This window comes from Colletotrichum siamense (genome assembly GCF_013390195.1).
Source record: "Colletotrichum siamense strain Cg363 chromosome Unknown KSG_Cg363_contig09, whole genome shotgun sequence".
Classification (NCBI taxonomy): Eukaryota; Fungi; Ascomycota; class Sordariomycetes; order Glomerellales; family Glomerellaceae; genus Colletotrichum; species Colletotrichum siamense.
The window spans coordinates 276,098-302,216 of record NW_023501022.1 but is presented as its reverse complement, the minus strand read 5'-3'; the positions used below and the strand labels follow the sequence as shown (position 1 = coordinate 302,216).

General features: G+C 52.3%; 3 protein-coding genes across 3 annotated transcripts; 2 read left to right on the top strand and 1 right to left on the bottom strand.

The window, feature by feature from the left end:
* Window positions 1-4,886: 4,886 nt before the first annotated feature.
* Window positions 4,887-8,165, top strand: CGCS363_v012863 (putative RNA-binding protein; the record flags this gene model as incomplete). Its single annotated transcript, XM_036644712.1, has 1 exon — window positions 4,887-8,165. One exon carries the CDS (start codon window positions 4,887-4,889, stop codon window positions 8,163-8,165), a length of 3,279 nt encoding a protein of 1,092 aa, XP_036489478.1.
* A 522-nt stretch (window positions 8,166-8,687) lies between these two features.
* On the bottom strand, window positions 8,688-13,383 carry DHX29 (ATP-dependent RNA helicase DHX29; the record flags this gene model as incomplete). The annotated part of the gene is made up of 5 exons (XM_036644711.1): window positions 8,688-8,930; window positions 8,986-9,061; window positions 9,117-11,816; window positions 11,870-12,584; window positions 12,645-13,383. The coding sequence occupies 5 exons, from the start codon at window positions 13,381-13,383 to the stop codon at window positions 8,688-8,690; spliced, it is 4,473 nt and encodes a 1,490-aa protein (XP_036489479.1).
* A 1,911-nt stretch (window positions 13,384-15,294) lies between these two features.
* Window positions 15,295-25,068, top strand: GCN1 (eIF-2-alpha kinase activator GCN1; the record flags this gene model as incomplete). Its single annotated transcript, XM_036644710.1, has 6 exons — window positions 15,295-15,436; window positions 15,499-22,847; window positions 22,902-23,443; window positions 24,242-24,511; window positions 24,673-24,823; window positions 24,913-25,068. 6 exons carry the CDS (start codon window positions 15,295-15,297, stop codon window positions 25,066-25,068), a joined length of 8,610 nt encoding a protein of 2,869 aa, XP_036489480.1.
* Between the last annotated feature and the right edge of the window lie 1,051 nt (window positions 25,069-26,119).

Genomic DNA, 26,119 nt, shown 5'->3' with positions numbered 1-26,119 from the left:
TTACTTATTTCCTAAGTAATATCTAGTTTAAAGAGTAGTAGTAGTATTAGTAGTAGTACTAATAGAGTTACTATAGGGTTTAGTATTACTAATATTAATATATTATTAGCTACTATTATTTATATTAGATCTATAGCTAGCTTATTATTAATCTACTATAAGATTATTAAGTTATTAAGCTAGTTATTAAGCTTATTAATAGCTATATAGATTGCTTTAAATACCTCTTTATTTACTAATATTAGTTTTAAGCTAGCTACTTCTAGCTTAGTTAGCTCTATTTTCTACCTATTATCTATTGCTCTATATAATTAGTAAAGTAAGCGTTTAAATTAAGCTTAGATATATAAGGGGCTAGCCTTTAGTTTATTTAACTTAGAGGTACTTTAATTATAGGAATCTAAACTAAAGAGGGGAGGGTTCTAGGAAGCCTTTTAAATAGAGGAAAAATAGGTATAAGGTAGTAGTTAAGCGAATGTAGTTACTAAGGGCAGAATTCTCCTAGGTCTATAGCACCACTTAGATATTAATAATAGGTATAGCTTATAATATAAAGAAGTTATTACTCTAAATATTAAGCTAAAACTTATTAAAAAAGCTAAATAGGAGTTTATTACCTTCTTTATATATTTAAGATTATATAATAAATTTAGGCTTTATTTAGCTTAGTAATAAAATAAAAAAAATAGTAAACTAATATATAAGTTTAAAAGTAGTATTAATTAGTATTAATATTAAAAAGAGATCTTACTACTTAAGCTATTCTTTTATACTTACTACTATAGCTAAGATATTATTATATAAGAAAATAAAGTATTATTTTATAACTATTAGTTTAATTAAAAAACTTTTAAAGTTAATAATATTAATAAACTTCTCTAGCTAAGTAACTCTCTTAACTTTAATTTTATAAAGCTTTATTAGCTTTAGATAAAGCGATATATAACTTAGTTAAACGCTCTTAAAAGCTATACTAAAGCTATATAAGTTTAAGAAATATATTAAAAAAAGCTTAAACTAAAACGTTTTTAAACTTAAATTAAGAAGATCTTATAGTATATTTAAGAGATTATTAAACTAGAAAGTAGTAATAAATATAAAGAGGGCTATAATACTAGTAAATCTTATAGCTAAAATTTATATTTTCCTCGCTATTAATATAGTACTAAAACTGCTCTTAGGGCTCCTAGCCTTAACCCCTACCGCTACCCCTACCTCTGCTAGGTAGCGTTTTTAGCGCCTTGGTTAAAACTTTTGAACGGCACCTCCGTACCTTGAGGCCAATCGCAAACCCCTTTTTGCCCTCTGCTCGGTGCGTGAATGGGCTGCACCTTGAGTCGGCCTGCACGCACTCGTCGTCCGATAAACTTGGTGGTCTCGTATCTAAATGCGAAATGCTTCTCGTACTCCTGCAAGCCGACAGTGGTGTGCGTGTGTCTTCCCGACTAATCATTTCGAGCCTACTTCAACCTTTTGTCGCAGCGTTTGCTGCCCGGATCCCTCTGTACCTGACCATTTGAGCTTTCGAATTTCCAACTGCCGCTTCTTAAGTAGACCACAGGCGGCTTCATGCATGTTCCCTCGTCGGTAGTCAGTAGCCGTCATGGACTCGCTTCGGGCTTCCATCAGTATCGTGCTTCGTCACACACCAAGTACGCATGGATTAGCTAGATCAGCCGGCTTGCTGTGTGCTTGCGCGCAAGCTTGAAAACTCGACGCGAACGTATGCCTATGCCTGTACGGATACTGCAGTGCAGTATTGCGGAATGCGGACGCGCTGTCCGATGCCAGCATCCCCGGCGCATGAAGGTGCTGGAGCCAGTGCAACATCAGACTGGGGCACTGAGGAGGTTGGCAGGGCTGATTAGCGACACCTGCAACGGCCGCCAGCCTTTGAGCCCTATACCATGTCCATCACCATGGGGCTGCCCCCATTTCTGTCTCGAGTTTGATGGCTGAGCCGCTCGGTCAATTTAATTCGTTATGCAACGCGTTTCCTGCTGATGACCGCGGAAAATTTTCTGAAGAACAAGCGCCTCACAACAAACAATTGCTTAAACGGAGAGTCCTTACTTGCAAGTTTGCGTCCGAGCTCGACGACTCACAGGCCACTGCGGTCTGTTGGAATAGGCACGAAGAGTCTTTTGCAAACCTCTGTCGGGCCGGGAGAACACAGAATTTCAGGCATGCCGACCTGGCACATCTGCAATTCAAATGCTCCCCCAAGCAGTGCTTGACTTGCTGTCTAGACAAGGCAACATATGAAATGTGCTTCCCTGTAGGTTCCGTGTCAAGTCGATCCTGGGCCGGTGTAGACCCGAAGACCGGAGTCCATTGTTCGGAGCGGCGGGGCCAGCCGGATCGAAGAGCCGCACTTGCTCCGCAACGCCCGAGCTCTGGACGAAGCACACACATCTGGAGACTTTCGATTTCCTACCTTATTCTATTTGCGTTATCGGAAACACTCTGGGGAAAAATCACCTGGATGATTTTGCTCTCATGCAATAGACAGTCTTTATCACGCTGCAATGCACACCAATATATCTAGCCTACTATAGGTGCCCGAGCATGCTGTCTCAGCCTCTTCTTTCACTGACTTCAATTTTTTGTCTGAGCCAGAAGACTTTCCAGCTCATATCTTGGGGACGAGTGTGTGCTTGTGCGCAACAAAAATGAATGTAGTGAAATGAAAAAAATAGCCTAGAAGTTGTTGAAAGAGGAGAAACGTCTTGCGTCGGAAAGCTGGCAATGATGGACGACATTGTGAAGCATTCCTTCCATTCATCTTACCCCCCGTTAACTCAGTTAGGTTGAGGGTCCTGGTTTGGAGCCGGAGCTAGTTCCGGGGCATTCACTCATCCGGGTCGGCAGCTTACATAAGGCAAACCGGTCAGAGGTAGGTACGACTTGCCAGTGTCAGTGAATGCGGAGGAGCATGACTAGCTTCATCAAGATACCTACCTACACAACTACCTCTAAGGTAGGCAAAGCAGGAGGAGATGCACAGTGCGGTCGGACGATGCTGTGTTTAGAGAAGACGGTTCGGCGATAAACCAATGACCTCATGTCGCAGAGAGAGCTAGCGCTGGAGATCTCTCGCGTTACCAATTATAGCCGGCTGCGTCAGTTCCCCCCCCTCCGTCTCCTTTTCCCCCGAGTGGTATGCGGGCAACAAAAGGGGATGGATACGGCAGAGGGAGAAGCATCCATGCAATGGAGTTGGATGATTTCACGTGCGAATACATGAGGGACTGAGTTGTGTCTTGTTCTTATAGAATTGGATGGATATAGAACGAACATGTTGAACGGCGCTGGTGCAGACGTAGACGCGATGGTTGTCTTGCCCAATCTGAGGTACCAGCTAAGACAAACAAGATAGAGTTCAGCCACCAAGGCTTCTGAATGCCTACTTTAAGGTACGATGTCATCCGCCAGATTACCTTAGGGGTTCTGTATACTGCAAATGCTTTACAGCGCGCATGTTGTCGAGGACGGATGCCCTCCAACGCAGAGACATTATCGACTACCTGGCTAATTCCCCTTCTAGATTCCTGGTGCAGCGGGCATTCCATACTTCACTTGTAGGCGATATTTTACGTACGCATGAGGTAAGGAGAGTCAGTCGGTTGAGCTTCGTTTTGTGGAATACCGCTTTGGAAACCCCACAGGTAGGCTGTACTGCGTGGGTAGAATACCCTACCTGGGGAACAAATCAAAAGCGTAGGCAGGTACAGAGTAGATACCTATCTTAGTAAGGCACCTTGCCTCAAGGTTCTCCATGGACTGAAATCCACCAACCAATGGAACCTTTGGTACGCTGGACCCTCCAACGCCGAAAACGCGCACGTCTGGACCTAGGTATGGACCGTATCGGGCTTAAGGATACGCACCGTGTAAAGCCCGATGCCGCCTGAGGCCCCAATCCAATCCCTCTAGCATCGACGGTGGATTCAACCGCCTAGCCTCAAGCAGGTTTTGCATCTTCTGAGCCTGTCCGCCCCACGAAGTCTGCTAGGTCGGCTCCCATCCTTATTCGTACAGCTGCAGATGCCGTACGGTACCGCACCGAACGCCCAGATACTGGCACTGGCGTCGATAACCCGCCCCATACCTTCAGCCTACCTACAGGCCCGGTCCATCTGCTGAGACGGGAGCCTCGCACTACCTGCCTACCTCCTGACCTCACCGGGCGCCTGACGAGAATTTAAAAAAAAAAAAAAAAAAAAAAAAAAAGGGAATCAGAGAGAAAGGGAAAATAAGGGCCTGAGGATCGACAAACGGATTGCTTCTTGGGGCCAAGAAGGCTGCCTTCCCAACCTTCACCACCTTTCCACTCACTGCCCCAAGCGCCTAAAGGGCTTCTTACTCCTGCAGTTCCGTCAGGTACCTTTCCTCCTTTGACCCCGTCACCTGCCGTGCAGCATCTACCGCGACCGGGCCCTGTGGTGTTTAGGTTGGTCCAAGTATCAACCGCCTTGCGTCCGTACCACTCTGGCGCAAACCAAATTTCTGCTGGCCACTTTTCCCCCCCGGCAATCCCTTCCCCCTGCCTTACCGCGAATCCATCAACGGTGCGTCTGGTCGAGTCAACAAGTCAATACCGCATCTGGTATTGCTTCATTGACCTGTCGCATCGCCGTCACCTTCTCCTGAACATTGTCGCCCTCGACGGAAACCTTCCGATCATCACTCCGCGTTGCACCCACCTACCCACCGACCCGATCGCGACTCTGTTCGACACCTGCCCTTCGTCACGCACGCAGCTTGCTTCAATTAAGCCCCCAAGCCGACGGGAAACAAGGAAGCAATAGGCAACCTACAAGTTCAGATTGCCATCGCCGCGTCTCCCATGGTTCGTCTGTTGACGGCCGCCCGATTGCAGCAAGATGGCGACCCTGCCGGTAGGGGAGGACAAATGGGTGGACTACGTCGCTGAGAACAGGAGACATGCCAACGACCTGGAAAAGCGCGTTCACGTAATCGAATTGTTCAAGCTCGCCATCGAAGCAGAGCCCAACAGCGTCAGGGTTTGGCGCGCATACTGCGAATACTTTTGGTCCCTGTACGTTGACAGTCAGACCCCCGAATCCGGATGGACCGACGAGGAACGCCTTATGGGCCGCGAGCTCTTCTCTCTAAACGCCGCCCTCAGCCTTTGGCAGCAAGGTTACGAATCCATCCAGTATCGCATCAACGACAGCCATGAGCTGTGGAATCAATGGATCTCTCTTGAACGCGCCATGCTTGCCGGCACACGCACCGCTGAGGGCATCCGGCGCATTACCTTCCTCTATACCGATCGCCTCCAAGTTCCTCACGTCACCCGCGACGATACTGCGCAAGCCTTTTCCGAGTTCCTTTCCACCTATAACAAAGTTGCCTGGGAGGAGACCATGCAAGCTGTCACCGCCAAGTCACAGGAGGCTAAGAAGCTCACCGAGGATCGCGACATGTTCGAGCTGAAGCTCAGACAGGCTCGCCAAGAGGGAAAGGAAGACGTCTACCGCGCTCTGATGAAAGAATATCTGGAGTGGGAATGTAATCAGAGCAAGAGAAGCAACAAACATGCCGAGGCTACTGGTGACCTTTGCAGAGGCCTCTACGCAAGAGCTTTGACAGGGGTTTTCGCTTTTGACGACACCATCTGGAACGAGTACGTTCGATTTCTCTCCACATCTGGCACTTACGCTCAGTCGCCTCAGGGCATGGTTGACGTCTTACGGCGAGCCGTGGACCATTGCCCTTGGTCTGGTACCATTTGGTCCCGGTACATTTTGACTGCAGAAGATGCCAGACTGCCTTTCAACGAGATCGAACAAATCAAGCACAAGGCCACCAGCAACCCCGAGCTCTATAAGAATGGCATGGCCGCTCTCCTTGACATGTATGCTGCGTGGTGTGGTTTCCTCAAACGAAAAGCCATGGATCTCAACGCAACCGACGAGGACGTTGATGTAGCCGACATGGGCTTGCGTGCCGCCCTCGAATTCGTCGACCAAGCCAAGAACCGATATGGCGATAGCTACAGAGGCGATCCCAACTTCCGTTTGGAGCGGATTTACATCCAATATCTGACTGAGAAGAAGCGCAATTTGGATGAGGCGAGAGGTCTCTGGCACAAGCTGGCTGAAAAGCAGCTGTACGCTGATAGCTACGACTTTTGGTTGAACTACTACCTCTGGGAAATGATGGTATTTGCTTCCAGTGGCAAGGATCGCAGCCCGACCCCTTCGACGGCTGCGATAGGTCTGCGAGTGCCATCTGTGGCTACGGCGGTGCTCGGCAGGGCAATAAAGAGAAAGACTCTGGACTGGCCCGAAAGAGTCATTGACGTGTATGTGCAGCATTGCAACGACTACGAGCTGCCTAGCACGGTACGCAACGCTATCGATACCGTTTACGAAACGCGCAAGGAGGTTGCGAAGCGGAGAGAGAGAGAGGCCGCACAAGCGGCGGAATACTATGCGGCCGCCCAGGCGCAGGAACAACAGGCTGCTCACGCAGCCCAATCGGCAGATGACGATTCGTCCTCTAGCTCCAAGAGAAAGCGAGACGACGAGACTGAGACTGTCGACGCGACGGCGAACAAGAGACCCAAGAACGATGCCGCCGAGGCAGAGGCTACGGCGCTGAAGCAGCAGCAGAGTCTGAAGAGAGATCGGGAGAACACGTCGGTCCTGGTTAGCAGACTTCCAAGTGAAACCACAAAAACCAAAATACGGCAGTATTTCAAAGAGTATGGCCACATCGTCGAAGTCACGGATCCCGCTATTGACCCTCAAGACAACACCCAGACCGTCATGGTAGAGTTCAGGACACCGGAGGAGGCGCAATCGGCACTTCTCAGAGACGGGAAGTACTTTGGCACAGCCCAGATCAGCGTCGAGCCTGGCACTGATTTGACGCTGTATGTCACGAACTACCCCCCTACCGCGGACAAAACGTATCTCAGCAAGCTCTTCCAGGACTGCGGCGAAATCTTGAGCATCAGAATGCCCAGCCTAAAAGGCAACGTCCGCCGAAGATTCTGTTATGTGACGTTTCGCGACCGAGCCGCCTCTGCCAAAGCGACTGAAATGAATGGCACTCTTCTCGATGGCAGGTTCAAATTGGTGGCGATGTACTCTGATCCCTCGCGGGCAAAGAAGCGTGAAGGCGCTGTTGAAGAGGGTCGTGAACTCCACATCACTGGCCTTGACCCGGCAGCCATCGAGGAGGACATTGAAAAAGTGTTTTCCAAGTATGGTACTGTCAAGCGCACCAACATCCCGAGGAACAAGGGTGGCAAGGCCCACGGTGTGGCTTACGTCGAGATGGAGACCAAGGCGCAAGCTGAGGCTGCTGCGTCCGAGTTGGACAAAGCCAAGCTACGCAACAGCATCATGTCCGTGCAAATTTCGACACCCAGCAACTTCAAGAGGACGGCAATTGCCTCAAAAGAGGACGCATCCCCCGCACCAAGCCGGGACAGCGAAGGGGACGAGACTATGACGGACAGCAACGGTGACTCACGTCAAGTTGGCCCCAACCGAGCTGAGATTGCCTCGCGGACGATTGCCCTCCTCGACATCCCCGACACGGTCAATGACGCACGTATCAAGGAAATTGTTGAGCAAAAAGTCGGGGGCTTCAAGAGTCTCGTTTTACAGCCCAGCCACGGCGGTGCCAAGATCGAGTTCGAGGACGCGGCCAGCGCGGGCCGCGCTGCCCTTCAACTTGACGGTTACATCCTGGATGACCGTAGATTGCGAACGGGAACCGTCGAAGAGTTGAAGCAATCCAAAGGGGAGATTCGCACTGACAAGATCGTTTATGGTACAGGGGGGAAGAAGCAGAGCGACAAGCCTTCCACCTCTAAAACCACTGGAGCGACCTTGATTCCGCCGTCCACGACTGTCAGGCGTCCGGTTCTGGGCAAGGGTGGTGCAAAACGAGGATTGGGATTTCTTCCGAAAGCGGTGGCTGTGGGAGGCGCAGGTGGGAATGGAAAGCCGCAGCAGCAGTCTGATACCAAGGTGAACGGTGCTAGTGTTGGAGAGGGAGAGACACGGAAACCAATGAAGAGCAACGCCGACTTCAAGGCAATGATACTGGGATCTAATGCGACCAAAGAAGATGGCGAGGGGAGGAACGGTAACGGGCAGGCTGGGGAAGGCCAGCACTAATACTTACGGCGTCCGACGGAATGGGTATGTAACTCTCTTGTTGCATTTGGGCGCACGGTAGCCTCCCTGCCTTGCTGAATTCATGACACCGGGGCCTAGTGCCCGGTGTATACCAGCCATCTGCTGTCTTTAGCTTATATATTGCAGCTGCTCACCAAGGGACGGCCAACGCAGAGTGTAATTGTTATGATTCTTGCATTGTATCTCTACCACTTGGTCTATGAGGTCTATCGGCTGTGACATGATGCCAATCATGAGCCTCTCCTTTGAGAGGAAAAGAGCTTTATGGCAAGGGCCTTTCTACCTCGTGCGTAATTCTCATTCCTTGATCCCACAACACGTTGACAGCTAACAGTATCTAGCTGCCCATACATCATTTGGGGGCAGACACATGCCAGCACCTTCCAATCCTTGTGCCTCTCCAGCTACCCATCTCATTAAGTAACCTGTCCTGTATCCACAGAGACTTTCTCACCGGTCTAGCGTTGTGGATTTTCGAGGCACCACCTACCAATGTGCATACTATGCCTTGGTCACGGGGGTGTTACCGTTGTTGTCCTTGTTCGCGTCTTGTAAGAATATCTTTTGCCAAATGGCCAGCCAGCGCTCATGTTGGGCAGTTGGCAACTTTCCTGGTTGCTTAAATGAACGTGTGAGGAGCTCCCGAAGCCGTGTGCGCAGGACTTTGACGACGAGCATGGTCTTCCAGTCAGGAAGGGCAAATCTACAGCGATTGCCATCCAGGACAAGCACACCAGAAAACATCTACTCAGGTTAGATTAGATATAATCACAGGAGGTACTGCAGGGAGGCGACTCACATCAGCTCTTACATCACCACAAAGGAGAGCAATGGCAAAGGGATCAGCTGCTGTGGTTTCATGCGCGTGGTAGACACTGTTTGAACTTGTTAGTCTATGCTCATCGAGCTATTTGGAGAAAGGGGCCCTACCTCTTTGACTGCATTATGTGGTAGTACGACATCCACTTGATCTCATTATGGCCTTTGTTGACTGATGATGGATGCAGACTGATGGATTGGTTGTTGCCAACATTTCGCAGGCCTCGACTGCCTGGGTTGTCACGTACCAGAAGTTTGGGGTAGAAACTCCAAGCAATGACCGCTGTTGTGATAGCGTCGTTTTCGCTGTTGTTATTGACTCTCTGGGGGACATCAAAGAAGTTCTGATGGCGTCGGCCCCGCGAGTTTGCTCCGTACCGCAGTCGGTTCAGTGCCCTTCTCTCGTCGTCTGTCAGCTGCAAGAACCCAGAGTCTGCGACCGAAACCAGGAGTTGGCCTTTCAGATCTTCAATGTTTGCAAGTGTTTGCTGGCTAAGAAAATTCTTGCGACAGAACTGGTAGTCTTTGCCACCAGACGCACTCGTCGACTGGCAGACTCGCTTCCAGGCAAGGTAGGCGTTATATATGGTCAAGAGATCCGAGTCGCCTCTGCGGAATCCCATTCTCACAATATCTGCCTGCGCCCGCTGGCCAAATGGCGCCGAGAAAGGCGTCTTCGAGGATAGAATAGCCGCCACGGTAATGGCCATGTCCAGGCACTTGAAGATGGCGCCCATAAGAATTAGCTTTCCCAGAAACACGTCGAGAGGAAGTCGCGCGAGCTGGTGACCGAGCGGAGTCAGGTCCTCTGCGGGGGTCAAGGCTCGCACATCAATGAGTGCGTCCACGGCACGGCGGATGTTTTTGGCTGACGGAGGGTCCAGAGCCTCGCTCAGCGTCTCCTCGATGCCGCCGATCTTGCAAATCTTGACGCGGATGGCGAGGTCTTGGAGTGATAGTCGAAGCATTTCTGGTGTTTGCTGGTCGCTCATGAGCGAGTCGTGCCTGTGCTTCGTGAAAAGGTGGAAGCAGAGTCCCTCCTGGACTCGACCGGCTCTGCCACGTCGCTGCTTGGCGTTCGCTCGGGAGATGAAGGTGTCGATGAGCCGCGAGAGCTGTCTTCTCTCGTCGAATCTCATCTCACGATGCTTGCCGGTATCGATGACGCAGGTAACGTCTGGGATTGTAATGCCAGTTTCAGCGATGTTGGTGGCGAGGACAACCTTGCGAAACCCAGGAGGAGGGACAAGAAAGGCAGCTTCTTGATCTTCGGTTGCAATGGTTGAATGAAGAGGGTAGATCAACCAGTTGGAGGCGAACGAGGGGTCGCCGGATAGGAGGTCGTTCAAAGTTCTAATCTCGGCGATACCGGGCAGGAAAACCAGAATAGCTTTGCTGTACGCTGTATACTCCGTGTCAGATGCTACTTTGGCGATGAGCTGCACGATAAGGTCGAAGTCGATCCGGTACTCGTCCATCTGGGCGAGAGTTGACCTTGTCTTTGCGGAATAGGCTGAGAGGTCGGCCCCAGACGTAGACTTGGGCGTCTCGGTGTCTACATCTACCATGTCGTCGTCTAGGTCGATCATCTTTTCCTGGTTGGTCTGCCCAACCATGTAGCCGGTCGTCTCGATGGCATCCTCCAAGTAGCGGACCTGCACGGGAAATGTTCGACCTGGCACAGTCAATACTGGTGCTCCACCGAGATATTTGGAGAAGCGCTCCGCGTCGACTGTAGCCGACATCAGAACCACCTTCAAATCCTTTCGCCTCAACAGGAGCTTCTTGAGGATGATCAACAAGAAATCGCTATCGATAGACCTCTCGTGGACTTCATCGAGCACGAGGTGGGTAACCTCTCGCAAGTCATTTGAGCCTTCCAGCATACGCATGACTATGCCAGTGGTCGCATACACCAGGCGTGTCTCTCGAGACGTGTTCGCCTCCAGTCGAATGGAATAGCCAACCAGGGACCTGTTTGTTCCCACATCACCTCGGTTTTCTCCTAGCTCCTCGCTGACGCGCTTGGCCAACGAGATGGCCGAGATACGACGTGGCTCGGTGCAGTAAATCTTGCATGGTTTGCCCTGGGATAGTTGGTGCTCCAGCAGGAACGCTGGCGTCTGCGTACTTTTTCCACAGCCCGTCTCGCCGCAAATGATGACCACTTGCTCTCTGTCGACGGCGTCGGTGACCTGCTGCTTGAAGTTCCACATGGGAAGCTGCATGCGAGACTGGAGCATGGCCTGATATCTGGGGGTGCTGCTCTTCCGAGACCAAATGTTCTGGTAGTACTCTGGGCCACCAGAGAGGCGCTTGGCTGCCTCCAGGCCAGCTTCATCTCTGTTGTCATTCCCACTTCTACCAGCGCCCCGGCCCTTGAAAGCGCCTTGGATGATGACTCCGTCTTCAAGTTCCTGATCTTGCCTTTGGCGCACAAGACTTCTTAGCTCCCGGATAGCGTCTCGGTCCTTGGAGTCTAGGAGGCTCTTCCTGGTGTCGGCGAGCTCATCCCATAGCTCACGCCAGACAGCAGGAAGTCTCATGCCGACCTTCTCCTCCTTGGACGACGTGCCAAAAATGTGAAACAGTGCCCAGGTTGCAATGAAGGCCTCTGACTGCTTGTTGTCCGGTGTGGCAATTGATTTCATGCTGAAGTTGAAGCTCGTCGGGTAAGCGATGGTCTCTACGCTATCGTCCTGAGATTGCGGGAGGGAGCCCTGGGGTTTGGCCCAGGACACGGAAACAGAGTGACGGTTGGCAAAAGGTACCTCCGAAATAAGTCGGTACGTAATCTTTACCGAGGCGTCCCTGTAATTCTGTTAGCTTGTTGTAGCCTTCGAAGCATGTCCCGGAATACACACCTGGCTCTGCAAGCTTCCTCGAGGGCCCTCATGGGGGTGACGCCAGTCCATTTTCCAAAATCCCGGATCGTAATCTTCACGCCGTCTGCGCCGTTGACCACGGTACTTGACTTCCCAGTGGCATCGACCTCAGTCACAGGCAGGTTGGCAAAAAGGTCAGCAAGAGCGCCGTCGCCGTCATCGTCGCTGCCTCCCTCGGCGAGAATTTCGGCCGCGATGCGGGTGGCCTCATCGTTGACGTCTCCGTCAGATGACACAGCAGGCTGCTCGGTGTCCGTTCCAGGCTCCTTCGCATCTTCTTCCTGTGCATTTTGTTTTCTCGCCTCTGCAAGCTCTCTCTCCAGGACGATCTTTTGAGCCTTCCATTGCTGCTCAGCCGGAAATTTGTCAAACAATACGTCCTTTTCAATTCTGTCAAGTTTCGCACGAAGCTTGACCTTCTTCTCATCGTCCTCGTTCCCGCTGCCCTTACTGTTCTTCTGCCGCTTTCTTCCTTGCTGGTTCCGTTCAATTTCGAACAGCTTGGCCTTTGTTTCGAGGTAGGCAGGTACTAGGTCGTCAGGTTCGATGTCGCTGTCGCACGTCACCGCAACCCTCTTCTTCTGAGCCACTTGAGCCCCTTTCTTGGATGTTAGGGCAGGTTTCTGGCGACTGTCTGGCTCCAATACTCTAGGTGTAGTTGCACCCGAAGGCAGAGGGCTTTCAGCAGGCGTATCTGAAAATTCCTGTTAGCTTGATTTCCATCGAGATTGTGAGCTTTGGGTTCCTCATTCACCCAAAGGCTTGTTGCCATGTCTTCCCCGACCATCGTAGTCGGGTAACTCGTCGGTTGGGCATTCTCTAGCCAGCCAGTCAAGGGCTTCTTCCAGTCCCCACAAACTGTCTCTGGCGATAGCAGGTATATTGGGAGCAATGTCCAAGATATAACGCATGACGGACTGGACGCGATCTTCTGGAAAGCCGACGCTGCCGAGGGTCTGTTGTAGGGTCCAGAGCTTGATGGTCATATCTTCCTCCGGCAGCATCTTGCCGCTGGCAGCACTTTCCGTGGACACGCTAGAAGAAGCAAAACGGCTTTCGGCTTGGATGAGGTCCAAGATCTGATCCATAAGCTCTTGGGGCAACCACTTCCTAGAATTGATGGAGTCGGCCTGGCTTCTGAGAAGTCGCCGATCAGTTTCAAGCCGTGTGCGCTGACGCTGAGCATCCCTCTTGGTCTTCTGAGCGTATTTGTCAACAAGCAACTGCAATTCATCTTCTTCAAGCTGCTTTTCATATTCTTCCGGGCTCAAGGTCTTCTGGGCCGACTGGTCACCCGGGGGAGTAGACTGAGATGCAGCAGAAGCATCTTGGGCTGTGGCAGCATTAGATGCGGCATTGGCGGCCCGGCCGTTGGCGGCATTATCAGAGCCCCCAGCGGGTTCGGTGCGAGCCTTGGATGAAGCAACGGAGGTGGTGGCGAAACCTCTAGCCGGGTTGACAGCGGCCTTCTTCTTTTTCTTGGCGCCAGCCATGGCTGGTCGCGTGGAAGGGTAGACTTCAGGATTGAAAATAAAGACTGGATTCGCGCTCGATCGGAGTAGATGAGATCAGGGCGACGAGGACAGGCAGATAGGCAAGACGTGTTGCAGGGCAAGTCAGGCTCGGGGTTTTTCCAAAAAGACCCAAGCCGGGCCTAAGTTGATCGGGAGCGACAGAATGAGGAGCCGAGCCGAGAAGCAAGAAGTGAGGACAGGCGTGGGGCAAACAGAAATGCCGCTTTTTGCTGTCCGCGGAAGAGATGTGCTGGTGGGCTCAGGGAGCCAAGGCCTGAGCGAATTGGGTCAGTGAGTAAACGAGTAAACGAGTGAGTGAGAAGAGGTAGTAGATGTTGGGTGGAATGAGGCAGTGGATGACAATGTTTTACCCTTTTATTTTTATTTTTTAAAGCCAAGTGTGGTAGCCAGGCAAGGAAGATACCTTAACGATACAAGTGGACACGGAGGCGAGTTTGATGGCCACAAGCTTCAGGTGAAGTGCCTGAAGGCAAGGTAAGGTTGTGTATCCGCAGAGTGCAGAGAGAAGTGCTGTGCGGGCATGAGGGTGAGATGTGTGGTGAGTTGTGATGATGAGGATGAGGGTGCGAGCGTGAGCGTGGCAGAGTGATGTCAGTAGTGGGCTCGGCTGCCAAGGGTAATGAATATTTTTGCTTCTGCGTTTGTGAAAACGGGCTCGATTACCTATGCCAGGTCATGGATGTTGTGCATGTTGGGCGACAGGCAAATAGAAAGTATTTTTGCGGCGGAATGGGGGCGACAGGGTGCCTGTATGGCTGGCTCTCGAGGCAAGGGACGGAGGATGGACTTGAGGCAGGACCTGGACCTCAGCAACAGGCGGGTGGTATTGCCCGGCGTTTGAGTCTAATTGGACACTGTGGATGTGATTTTTAGAAGTGGATGTGGATGTGGATGTGGACGACAAAGTGCTGCTGAAGGTGCAATCGACGTTCAAATTGGGTGTTGGCTACCTACCTTACCTCTGGCCCGAAGAATTAGCGCCAAGGTAGGAGAAGAGAAAGCCTATCTAGAGCGAGAGGTCTTTCACGTCGCCCATTAGCACCTTCCCTCCCGTTTGGCATTGAGTCACCGGCGAAGCTCGCACGTCGGGCCCTTTTTTTTTTTTTTTTTTTTTTTTTCCCTAGTTCCCCTTTGTACCGGTCAATTGGCCTGCTATTCAACCAATGCTTAAACCTGGATCCTCATTTAACGTACGAAGATATTAGCACAACTTCACTATGAGTTACACAATTCGTAGACACCTTAAATCAAGACATGTAAAGGAATTTCTCCTTGCACACCTGCGCTTCACCATAACTAATCCGTGCATCCACGCCCACCTGATGCCGACGAGTGCCCCGCGGTGGAAAAGTTGACCATGACTTGACCGCCTTCCCTATCAAGAAGCACAACCCCGCCAATCTACCGGGCTACGGTACCTACCTAAGGTAGGTAGGTACCTTAGGTGAGGGAAGGTACCTCCCTACCTAAGGTGCCAGGCCCAGACCACGGTGCACAACCCTAGAGCCGGATTCTGCCCACATCCGACTGGGGCATGGGTGCTGTGTGTCCACTGAGTTGGAGCTACCTACGCCGCCAAGACAGGAGGAGCGCGCTGTACTGAGGTGTATCTCAGGCTTTGCCTTGCCTTGCCGTGCGTGCCCACTGCCTCGAGCAGCCTCAACCACACCATCGAAATCTGCCTCGCATTTTGGCACCAACGGCGACAGTACTCAATTTCTTCTCCGTCCGTCATTCAACACCACTGCATCTGCGCCTATCCTCACTTCCGTCGGTGCCACAAGTCTCCGAAACCTACCTGCTCGCCGACCATATCGCTGGCCGGCTTGCCCCCAATGATATCTTCTGTCCGCTCCCAATCCCGCCGAAATGACTGAAGTCGTCGTCAATGGCTCCGGCTCTGCCCCCGCCCCTCTCGATTTCCCTGCCACGAGAACGGCCCTGACCTCGTCTTCCACCAATGTCAGGATAGCTCATCTGAGAACTGTCGAGGACAAGATATCAAATACAGGTGAACCGCCTCCTCGGCGCCCCCATTGATCCTTCCAGCTGACCCATTGCCATCTGTTGCAGAACTTGACCCGCCATTGGTTCGCAGACTCGTACAGTTGCTCTTCTGGACACACGCTTTCTACGCCGACCGACCCTCTCGACTCGCCGTACAGAGATGTCTCTCCGCTCTTCTTTCCAAAGGTCTCGACTTCGACGTACTCTCCGCTTTCGTTGCTGCTTTGCGCGCCGAGTCTCAAAAGCCTGGAATCGCCTCCAGTAATGCATTCGTTCTTGTCGAGTGGTGCAGCTTGCTCATGCAGCATCTCGCCAAAACTTCCAACTGGGACAAGCTGGCTTCTCAGATCCTCCAAAGCTATGTCGACGTTTTGGACAAGTGTCTCCAGCCAGCTGCCAAAGGTGGCATGACCCATTCCGCCATCATCGTGATTCGGAGAGGCTTTCGCAAACTCTTCTCTGCTCATGAGAACCCAGACAAGGCTCTCAAGGACGCTGTTCAGCTACTGACGACCAAGTCGGCGCAGCCTTCCATGAAAAATGCCCCGCTACTTGGCGTCATCGCCGGCGTGAGCTCTCGAATCCCCGCAGTCAAGTCGGTCCTAGAGACCCAGAAGTCGCAGTACTTCACCTTTTATACCAGAGAGATCATTGGCTCACGGACTTCTGTTCCCCAGCATATCGCATCTGGGCTCAATGACTTCTTCCTTGACTTTGTAACCCTGGAAGATCTTGCCAAGGAGGTTATTCCATCTCTGGAAAAGGGATTGCTGCGTGCGCCTGAAATCGTTCTCAGCGATGTCATCATCCCCCTGATTCGCGCTCTTCACAAGGATTTCGACCTTTCGCAGATCCTTTTGGGAAGCCTGCTGAAGCCTATCCTCTCCAATGTCAAATCCAGCAATGTCAACACTCGGAACGGCGCTGTTAAGGCCTTCAAGGCACTGGCTGCTGCAAGTCGGGATGATAAGGCCCTGGAGAAGGTCTCGGAAGAGATTGTTGGTCCCGTCAAAGGCGGGAAATTAGCATCCGCAGACCACAGAATTCTGCACTGTGAGATGCTCGAGGCCATTCCTCTCTCCAATACTATTGCGGACAAAATTGCCGCCGCTTTGGCAGTCGTCTCTGCAAAAGAGGGAAACGAGGCTGCTCTTGCCGTCGAGGCTTCTGCTCTGGCTAGATCTACAGGATTCTTGCTTGGAAATGACACAGAAGTTGCCAAACCAATCGTGGATGCGTGCATCAAAGGCATTTCTGACAAGAAGTTTACATCTCGTCGCATTTGGCTGCTTCGGGTCGGTGAGATCTTCAACGCTGCTACAAGCTCGGGTGATATTTCCCCTGCCGTCGTCAAGTTTGCTGAGGCTGTCCTACCGAAACTTTTGGACACCTACAATGAGGTAGTTGCTAATCCCCTCGTTGCCGCTCAAAACAACTTAACAGTAGGTGCCTTCATTGTCACCACCCTCACCTCCTGGTCTCAGCAAAGCAATGTGACTGCTACTGTCAAGTCATTATTGTCAAAGATTTCTATTGCGAACCAGGTTCTTGCTCTTGAGCCCAAACCTTCCTTCCTGCTCAATCCTCGCATCTATGGCAAGATTACCGTGGAGGACGAGCTTATCTGGTTCTCCCGTGCTTTGTCGGCCGCGTCAGAGCATTTGAGTGAGGAGACCACCAAACCCGTCTCGATTGCCTGGGCAGAGGCCTTCATTTTCGCCATCTCCTCATCCGGGGCAACTCCCAAGGCCAGACAGGTCGCCACGGACAGCTTGTCTCGCGTCTATGCCAGTCGTCCAGCTTTGGTCTCTCAGGCTGTTATACATGGCATCTGGCGCTGGATCGACAGCTTAGAGACGGCAGACAAGGACAGCGCAGCAGCATTGTCCAAGACCGAGAACAGCAGCCTACACCAAGTTTTACGCACCATTTGCATCAACCCAAAGAATGTGGAAGAAAGCCAACAAGAAGCTGTGCGAGCAACAATTGATCAACAGCTTTGCTCCCTACTCGTTCTTGCTCGGCAAGACCTCGTTCCTCGCTCTAGTTGGATTGACCTCTGCCTCCGCGTAGAACGGGATCCTGGAGACTTGGCACGCAGGTTTGAAGACAGCCTCATAAAAGAAATCACAGAAAGCACTTCGATCGAGCAAAAGTCCGATGTCGTCAAGAGGGCTGCCTGTAATGCCGCTGCGGAACTGGCTTTTGTTGCCCCAGAAACAATGACCAGCCGTATCGTTCAAATTATACAGCAAGACCTGGAGCCGGAAGAATTGCGAAACGTTGGGCCCGTGGAGGCTGCTATCTTCAGAACCCCCGAGGGCACCGCCTTCGTGGACGTTCTCGCAAAGAAGGCCCAGACAGCTGTTCCCGATAAGAACAACAAAGATTATGACATCCTAAAGTGGGAGGCGGAACTCAGGGCCCAGCTGGACCAGAAAAAGGGGCAGCAAAAGAAGCTCACAGCAGAGGAGACGGCCAAGGTGAAGGCTCAACTGCACAAGGAGGCAGAAATCCGCAAATCAGTTCGCCAACTCGAAGCCCGTTTGTTGCGCGGTGTTGGTATCGTTCAAAGCCTCGCTACTGGTCCACCCACTGAAGCCAGCCACTGGATGGGCCCGGCAGTAAAGGCCCTCCTAGACGTCATCGACGCTGGATCCAGTCTTCTCACCGGGGACGCTGCGTCTCTGGCTTACCTGGCCTGCTCTGAGCGAACCACCAGCCGTCTTGGTCCGATGAAATCTTTTGTTGGAGTTGCGACGTTGCGCGCCCGGGGCGTCACTTCGCTACCCGAAGATTACAAACAGGAGCCTGTGGATGAGCTCGTCACCAGGGTACTCTACCGTTTGCGATTTGCTGGTGAGCAACGACCCTTCGATACTGTCTCGCTTGTATACGCTCTATCGCTGGTCTTCACCGTCCTGGAAAGCGGAGGTTTCGGCCCATCGGCTGATGACCGTGATGCTCAGCTTGTCCTCGCCATTGAATTCCTTTCTTTCCACACCATCACCTGTGAGGACCCTGCAACTCCTCGTATCCAGGTCCTGTCTTCCCTCATATCTTCCATGCAACAGTACACGCAGCATTACAAGATTGTCAAAGACTGTTTTGCTGACATGTGCCGTTGCGTTGCACCCAACATGACCCCGGAAGAGATTGCGGTGCTGGCTAAGGGAACTATCGTCCCTCAGATAAGCGTCCGGACTACAGTATTGCAGGCAATTAGTGCAGAAGTCGACATGAGCGATCTTGACTTCTCCGACGAAATCTGGCTAGCATGTCATGATGATGTGGAGGAAAATGTCGAGCTTGGTCGGGAGATCTGGGAGGAAAGCAACTTCAGCCTGTCCCCTGAAGTTCCTGCCAAGATGCTACCCTACCTGTACAGCATTGATGGCCAACTGAGGAGGGCAGCTGCCCGTTCACTTGCGGAGGCCTGTAATTCACACAAGGCTACCCTCGAGTCGATCTTGGATGCTCTCAAATCTTCGTATGTTGAGCTCGCGAAACCACGAGTCCCCGAGCTGGATGCCTACGGTATGCCCAAGAAGACCAATCTCGCCGATCCCTGGGAATCACGACACGGTATAGGATCCGCTTTCAAGGAGCTTGCGCCACACATGGACAAACAACAACTGGACCCGTACTTCGAATTTCTCATTGAAAGGGGGCCACTAGGCGACCAGAACGCGAACGTCCGTAGTGAGATGCTCGACGCAGCCATCCGCGCCATTGACATTCATGGCAAGGGCATGGTTGAAAAATTGATGAAGGTGTTTGAGCGCACCTTGGAAGGCCCAGATAAGAACACGGAGGCTTCTGACCGTGTCAATGAAGCTGTCATCATCATGTACGGTGCTCTTGCTCGGCATTTGAAACTGGGAGACTCAAAGCTCCCCGTCGTCATCGAACGACTTCTGTCAACCCTCAGCACGCCATCGGAGACCGTTCAATACGCCATTGCGGAGTGCTTGCCGCCACTGGTGCAGGCTTATGGCGACAAATCGTCGAAGTACTTCCAGCAGGTCCTTGAAACGTTGCTGACTTCCAAGAAGTACGCCGAGCAACGCGGCGCAGCATACGGTCTGGCCGGCCTGGTTCAGGGTCGTGGAATTTCATCTCTGAAGGAACAGCGCATAATGATGACGCTGAGAGGAGCCATCGAGAACAAGAAGGAGGCGAATCAAAGAGAAGCCGCCCTCCTCGCGTACGAGCTGCTCTCCACTATTCTCGGTCGCCTTTTCGAGCCCTATGTCATTCAGATCGTACCCCAGCTTCTCACTGGATTTGGCGATGCAAACGCCAACGTTCGCGACTCTTGTCTGGCTGCAGCCAAGGCATGCTTTGGCCAGCTCAGCTCCTATGGTGTGAAGAAGATCCTGCCTACACTTCTGGATGGCTTAGACGACCAGCAATGGCGTAGTAAGAAGGGTGCCTGCGACCTGCTGGGGGCTATGGCCTACCTTGACCCCCACCAGCTAGCCCAAAGTCTTCCCGATATCATTCCTCCTCTCACAGGAGTTCTCAATGACAGTCATAAGGAAGTCCGTTCCGCAGCCAACAAAAGCTTGAAGAGATTCGGCGAGGTTATCAACAACCCTGAGATCAAGAGCCTCGTCGACATTCTCCTGAAGGCGCTCAGTGACCCGACAAAGTACACTGACGAGGCTCTGGATTCTTTGATCAAGGTCCAATTTGTTCACTATCTTGACGCCCCTTCTCTTGCCCTGGTTACACGAATTCTCCAACGCGGCCTTGGCGACCGTTCCAACACCAAACGCAAGGCTGCACAAGTCATTGGCAGTCTTGCCCATCTTACGGAGCGAAAGGATTTGGTCTCTCATTTGCCAGTCCTTGTTGCAGGACTTAAGCTTGCTATCGTCGATCCGGTGCCGACTACCCGTGCTACGGCTTCCCGAGCGCTGGGTTCTCTAGTTGAGAAGCTGGGTGAAGATGCTTTGCCGGATCTTATTCCTGGCCTTATGCAAACTCTCAAGGCAGACAATGGTGCTGGCGATCGTCTCGGCTCTGCCCAGGCTCTCAGCGAGGTTCTCGCCGGCTTGGGTACCACCAGATTGGAAGAGACACTCCCTACCATCTTGCAGAACGTCGAGTCATCGAAATCTGCTGTTCGCGAAGGATTCATGTCCCTCTTCATTTTCCTTCCCGTCTGCTTCGGCAACAGCTTTGCAAACTACTTGGGTAGAATTATTCCTCCCATTTTGTCAGGTCTTGCCGATGATGTCGAGTCAATTCGTGAGACCGCTCTTCGGGCCGGCCGTCTGCTCGTCAAGAACTTCGCCGTACGTGCCGTCGACCTACTTCTTCCTGAGCTTGAACGTGGCTTGGCCGACGATAGTTACCGCATTCGTCTCAGCTCCGTCGAGCTTGTTGGTGACCTGCTCTTCAACCTGACAGGCATCAGTGGCAAGACTGAGGATGACGAGGAGGATGAGGAGAGTGCCAAGGAGGCTGGCGCTTCCCTCCGCGAGGCACTCGGAGAGGAGAAGAGAAACAAGATCCTTTCTGCTCTCTACGTGTGCCGATGCGATACGGCTAACGCTGTCCGTTCCGCCGCAATCAGCGTCTGGAAGGCCTTGGTGTCGAGCCCCCGCATCCTCAAGGAACTTGTGCCAACTCTTACCCAGCTCATTATCCGCCGCCTTGGAAGCTCCAACATGGAGCACAAGGTTATTGCCAGTAATGCTCTCGGCGAATTGATTCGCAAGGCGGGTGATGGCGTCCTCTCTACTTTACTGCCAACTCTGGAGGAGGGCCTGCAGACATCGACGGATACAGATGCGAAGCAAGGTATCTGTCTTGCCCTCAAGGAGCTTATCTCTTCAGCCTCTGAAGAGGCTCTGGAAGATCACGAAAAGACACTTATCTCCGTTGTCAGGACGGCCCTCACCGATTCGGATGGAGATGTCAGAGAAGCCGCCGCAGAGGCCTTCGACTCCCTGCAGCAGATCCTGGGCAAGAAGGCTGTGGACCAAGTTCTTCCATACCTGCTCAACCTGCTGCGCTCCGAGGAAAACGCCGACAACGCATTGCAGGCGCTGCTCACCCTCCTTACAGAAACCACCCGTTCCAATATCATTCTCCCGAACCTTATCCCTACCCTCATCACTCCTCCCATTTCAGCGTTCAACGCCAAGGCCCTTGCTTCTCTGTCTCGGGTCGCTGGTGCTGCCATGAACCGCCGTCTGCCGAACATTATCAACTCTTTGATGGACAACATTATCAACTGCCAAGACGAGGCTTTGAGAGAGGACCTCGAAAACTCTTTCGACACAGTGATTCTGTCCATTGATGAGTACGATGGTTTGAACACGGTAATGAACGTCCTGCTTCAGCTTACCAAGCACGACGATCATCGCAGACGTGCTACTACCACACGTCATTTGGCCAAGTTCTTCGCGTCTGCCGACGTGGACTACTCACGTTACAACCAAGATATTGTACGGTCCCTCCTCATCTCGTTCGATGACAGAGACCAAAATGTACTCAAGGGAGCTTGGGCCGCGCTCAGCGAATTCACCAAGAAACTCAGGAAAGAGGAAATGGAGAGTCTCGTCACCTCAACCCGACAAGCTCTTCAACAAGTTGGCGTTGCTGGCGCCAACTTGCCAGGCTTTGAGCTTCCGAAGGGCATCAACGCCATCCTACCGATATTCTTGCAGGGTCTCATGAACGGCACCCCAGAGCAAAGGACACAGGCAGCTCTGGCCATTTCTGACATTGTGGACCGGACCAGCGAGGCTTCCCTGAAGCCGTTTGTCACACAGATCACGGGTCCCTTGATTCGTGTCGTATCTGAGAGATCTACAGATGTCAAATCTGCGATCCTGTTGACCCTAAATAACCTTTTGGAGAAGATGCCTACAGCGCTGAAGCCATTCTTGCCCCAGCTGCAACGTACATTTGCCAAGTCGCTTGCAGACACTTCCAGCGAGGTTCTCCGAGCTCGCGCAGCCAAGGCCTTGGGTACGCTCATCAAATACACGCCGCGAATCGATCCGCTCATTGCCGAATTGGTGACTGGGTCCAAGACTGCGGACCCAGGTGTCAGAACCGCCATGCTCAGCGCGCTCTACGAAGTCATCAGCAAGGCTGGTGCCAATATGGGCGAGACCTCACGCGCTGCTGTCCTGGGTCTCATTGATATGGATACTGATGAGAGAGATGATGCGATGACAATCACCAATGCCAAGCTGCTCGGAGCACTCATCAAGAACGTGCCCGAGGAGGCTGCGAACGGGCTGCTGAAGAACCGGGTGGTTACCAGTCATTGGAGTCACTCATCGGCTCTCGCCCTCAACGCGGTGTTGGTTGAATCACCGCAGAGCCTCCTGGAAAGCTCCTTGGCGGACGAACTGCCCGATCTCCTTTGCCAGGGCATGTCGAGCAAATACGTAAGTAAATGGTGCTTGCAGTACGGTCATAAGATGCTAACGCAAGCTATGCAGCCTTACATCGCGGACAACGTCATCCTGGCCACTGGTAAATACCTATTGTCAGAATCGGTCAAGACTTTTGATTCGAATAAGAAGATCTTTGAGGCCCTGGCAAACATCATCCAGCCAGGTGGTTCCGTGGACTCTCGGCGGTTGGCATTGGTTATCGTTCGCACAATGAGCCGTACCAACATGGATATGGTTCGCCCGCACGTGGGGTTGCTTGCTGGCCCCGTGTTTGCCAGCGTTAGAGACCCGGTTATTCCCGTCAAGTTGGCTGCGGAAGCCGCTTTCGTTGCTCTCTTCAACGTTGCGGACGACGAAAGCAAGGTCTTTGACAAATTTGTGGATGGTGCGAATCTGCCACCCAACACCAAGAGGAGCATGCAGGACTACTTCAAACGTGTCACCCTGAGGCTCGGAGCGCAAGTACGGGAAAGGAGGGAAGCAGAGGGAGGCCAGGGAGGCCTGGGTCTGTCCAATGACGAGGTTGAAGATGAAAAGGAGATATGGAGTGTGGGCAAGGTTGACGTTGGCGAGGATGTGTTTGGCAAGTAGGCAGGGTTAGCATACAGGATGGATGGTAAATGTGGAAAAGTTACAATTCACTTCATGCCATGACAGTTACTTGCAATTCTGGGAGTGAAAGGTGTGCGCAAAGCGCGGTGCGAAGATGAGGTATGGAAGAATTGGGGAGGATTCCTGAATTGGTATCCGTACCTTGAAGAAGAAGAGAGCGTCGATCCTCCGCGAGGTAGGTACGGTAGATAAGGCTGTTGTTGGCACTACAAAAAGATGTGGCCGTCCACCCCAGCCAGGCACAGGCACAGGCACAGGCACAGGCACAGTCTCCAGCGCAGCGAGGTGAGAGCGGTTGTTGCACACTGCGGTACGTACCTGCATTTTTGCTGTGTTGGCGTATCACGTGATGGCATGATTCATTCGGAGCCCTCGCTTAATCCTGAGTAGCTGGCTCAGTGGCCCCACTCGAATCCGCACCGCTTTCTGACTTTCCTCCAGAGAAATATTCGAGTGTCAACCCCTCTCAATTTTCCAACACCTCGACTCCCCCGGTAGGTACGACCATCGACTAGGACAACATTCAAGATGTAAGTTATCACGACCGCACCTAGCAACGCTCTGCAACACCGATTCTAGTGAGATTCCCGTCGTCCTGTGTCCCGGCAACGCCAATTCCCGGCCGTTGTGGCGTCGGGGATTGGCGGAGTCGAAACGAACCGAACACACGACGACCGGCACTTGGATGGAATCGAAGGAGGATGAACACTTTTTCCTCCCACAATGTCTTGATGTATCGGGGACAAGGGCTGATTGCGACTGCTTCTCTCCAGGGTCAACTTGCGAACTCAGAAGCGCCTCGCCGCGTCGGTCATCGGCTGCGGTGAGCGCAAGATCTGGCTCGACCCCAACGAGGTCAGCGAGATCTCCAACGCCAACTCCCGCCAGACCGTCCGCAAGCTCATCGCCGATGGCCTCATCATCCGCAAGCCCGTCACCATGCACTCGAGATCCCGTGCTCGTGAGCTGAACCTTGCCCGCCGCATCGGTCGCCACCGTGGCTTCGGTAAGCGCAAGGGTACCGCCGAGGCTCGTATGCCCAGGTTCGTCGACACCAATACTCCCGGCAAGCGATCTGTGGGATAGCCTGTTGTGAAGGAGTTTCCTCGTCACACGACATTTGTCCTGGCGAGGAGACTCTCATCTCAGTTACACCACGGCTGCATGCCCTTACGTGGAGATTCTGTGCTGACTCTCGATGAAGCCAAGTCCTCTGGATGCGCCGCCTCCGTGTTCTCCGCCGTCTCCTCGTCAAGTACCGTGCCTCCGGCAAGATCGACAAGCACCTCTACCACGAGCTCTACCACGCCAGCAAGGGTAACACCTTCAAGCACAAGCGTGCTCTCGTTGAGCACGTAAGTTACAACACCCGGACCCTTCATAACCGAGACCACGACTATGCGTGGACGGAAGGGATGTGTGCTAACATCTTTGTTTGCAATAGATTCACCGTGCCAAGGCCGAGAAGGCCCGCGAGAAGGCTCTCAAGGACGAGATGGATGCCAAGCGTGCGAAGACCAAGGCTGCCCGCGAGCGCAAGCAGGAGAGAGCGGTGGCGAAGAGGAACGCTCTGATGGGCGAGGAGGAGGAGACCAAGTAGACGACTACATCTCGATCTCGGTCCTTAGGCGGCTGCATTCGGAGTCATCGGGTTGGGTCTTCTTTTTTTACGTCCTACTGGTCCTAATGTCGCAGCAGGGCTTTGGCATGTAGCATTGAAAAATGGAAATCGATGACATGGCAAAAACAACGGGCATGAAAAATGAGCAGCAGCAATCTTTACACGGTTATAAACTTTCAACTTCTTTGTGATTCCCACATGGGTGTGCGTATTTTGTGAAGGTTGTTGAGGTTCCTTAAGCGGCCTATCTCTACGCGTTGTCTACCAGCAGCCCAAGGCCACCAGATAGCATAGGAGCGCAATCAGAGACAGACAAGGTAATTGCACAGGGCCCATACAATTCGCGTCATGGGATTGTCGGGAACTAAGATAGCCCCAGGGCTCGGCAGTTGCGCTTCCTACCTACGAATACAGCCAATTCTCGATATTCCTGTGTTCGGCGGATCGGGTTCAGTCTAGGGTCCGAATGATGCGATCCGTCATACGGCGTTGGCCCGTCTCCATACGGCAGCGGTATACGAGGCAAGCTTGCGTAGGTAGCTGTGGGCAGCATGCAGAACCAACATTGAGGTCATCCACGGACGCAAGGCACAAAACCAGCCGTTGGGAATATTGATGGAAAATTCCATCACGTACTCAGTTTTGGTCAGCAAGCAGTCGACAGGAACAGCCACAGTGCCGCAATACATTGTCGCAGGCATGGTTTGCCTATGGACAAACTACCTAACGCACTTGGACTACCTAACAGCTTCCAACACGTACGCAGCATATTTAGTTTTGAATCCCTGAGCACACTTGTGCGTTGGGGAGAGGATGGCCGACCGGCGCAATGAAAAGAGTTTGAAGAAAGAAGCACAACCATGGATTGGATCAGATTATTTCAAATTGTCCCTGAAAAGGTGGTGATGGTGCCAGGACATTTCATCATGCACCCGCCGAAGCGGAAGAGCTGATGTGCGAAGAAAGCGTGCTCGTCATCTCCAATTTAGTTGTGTAAAGAAGAGAAAAAGAAAAAGAGTAAAATTTTCGG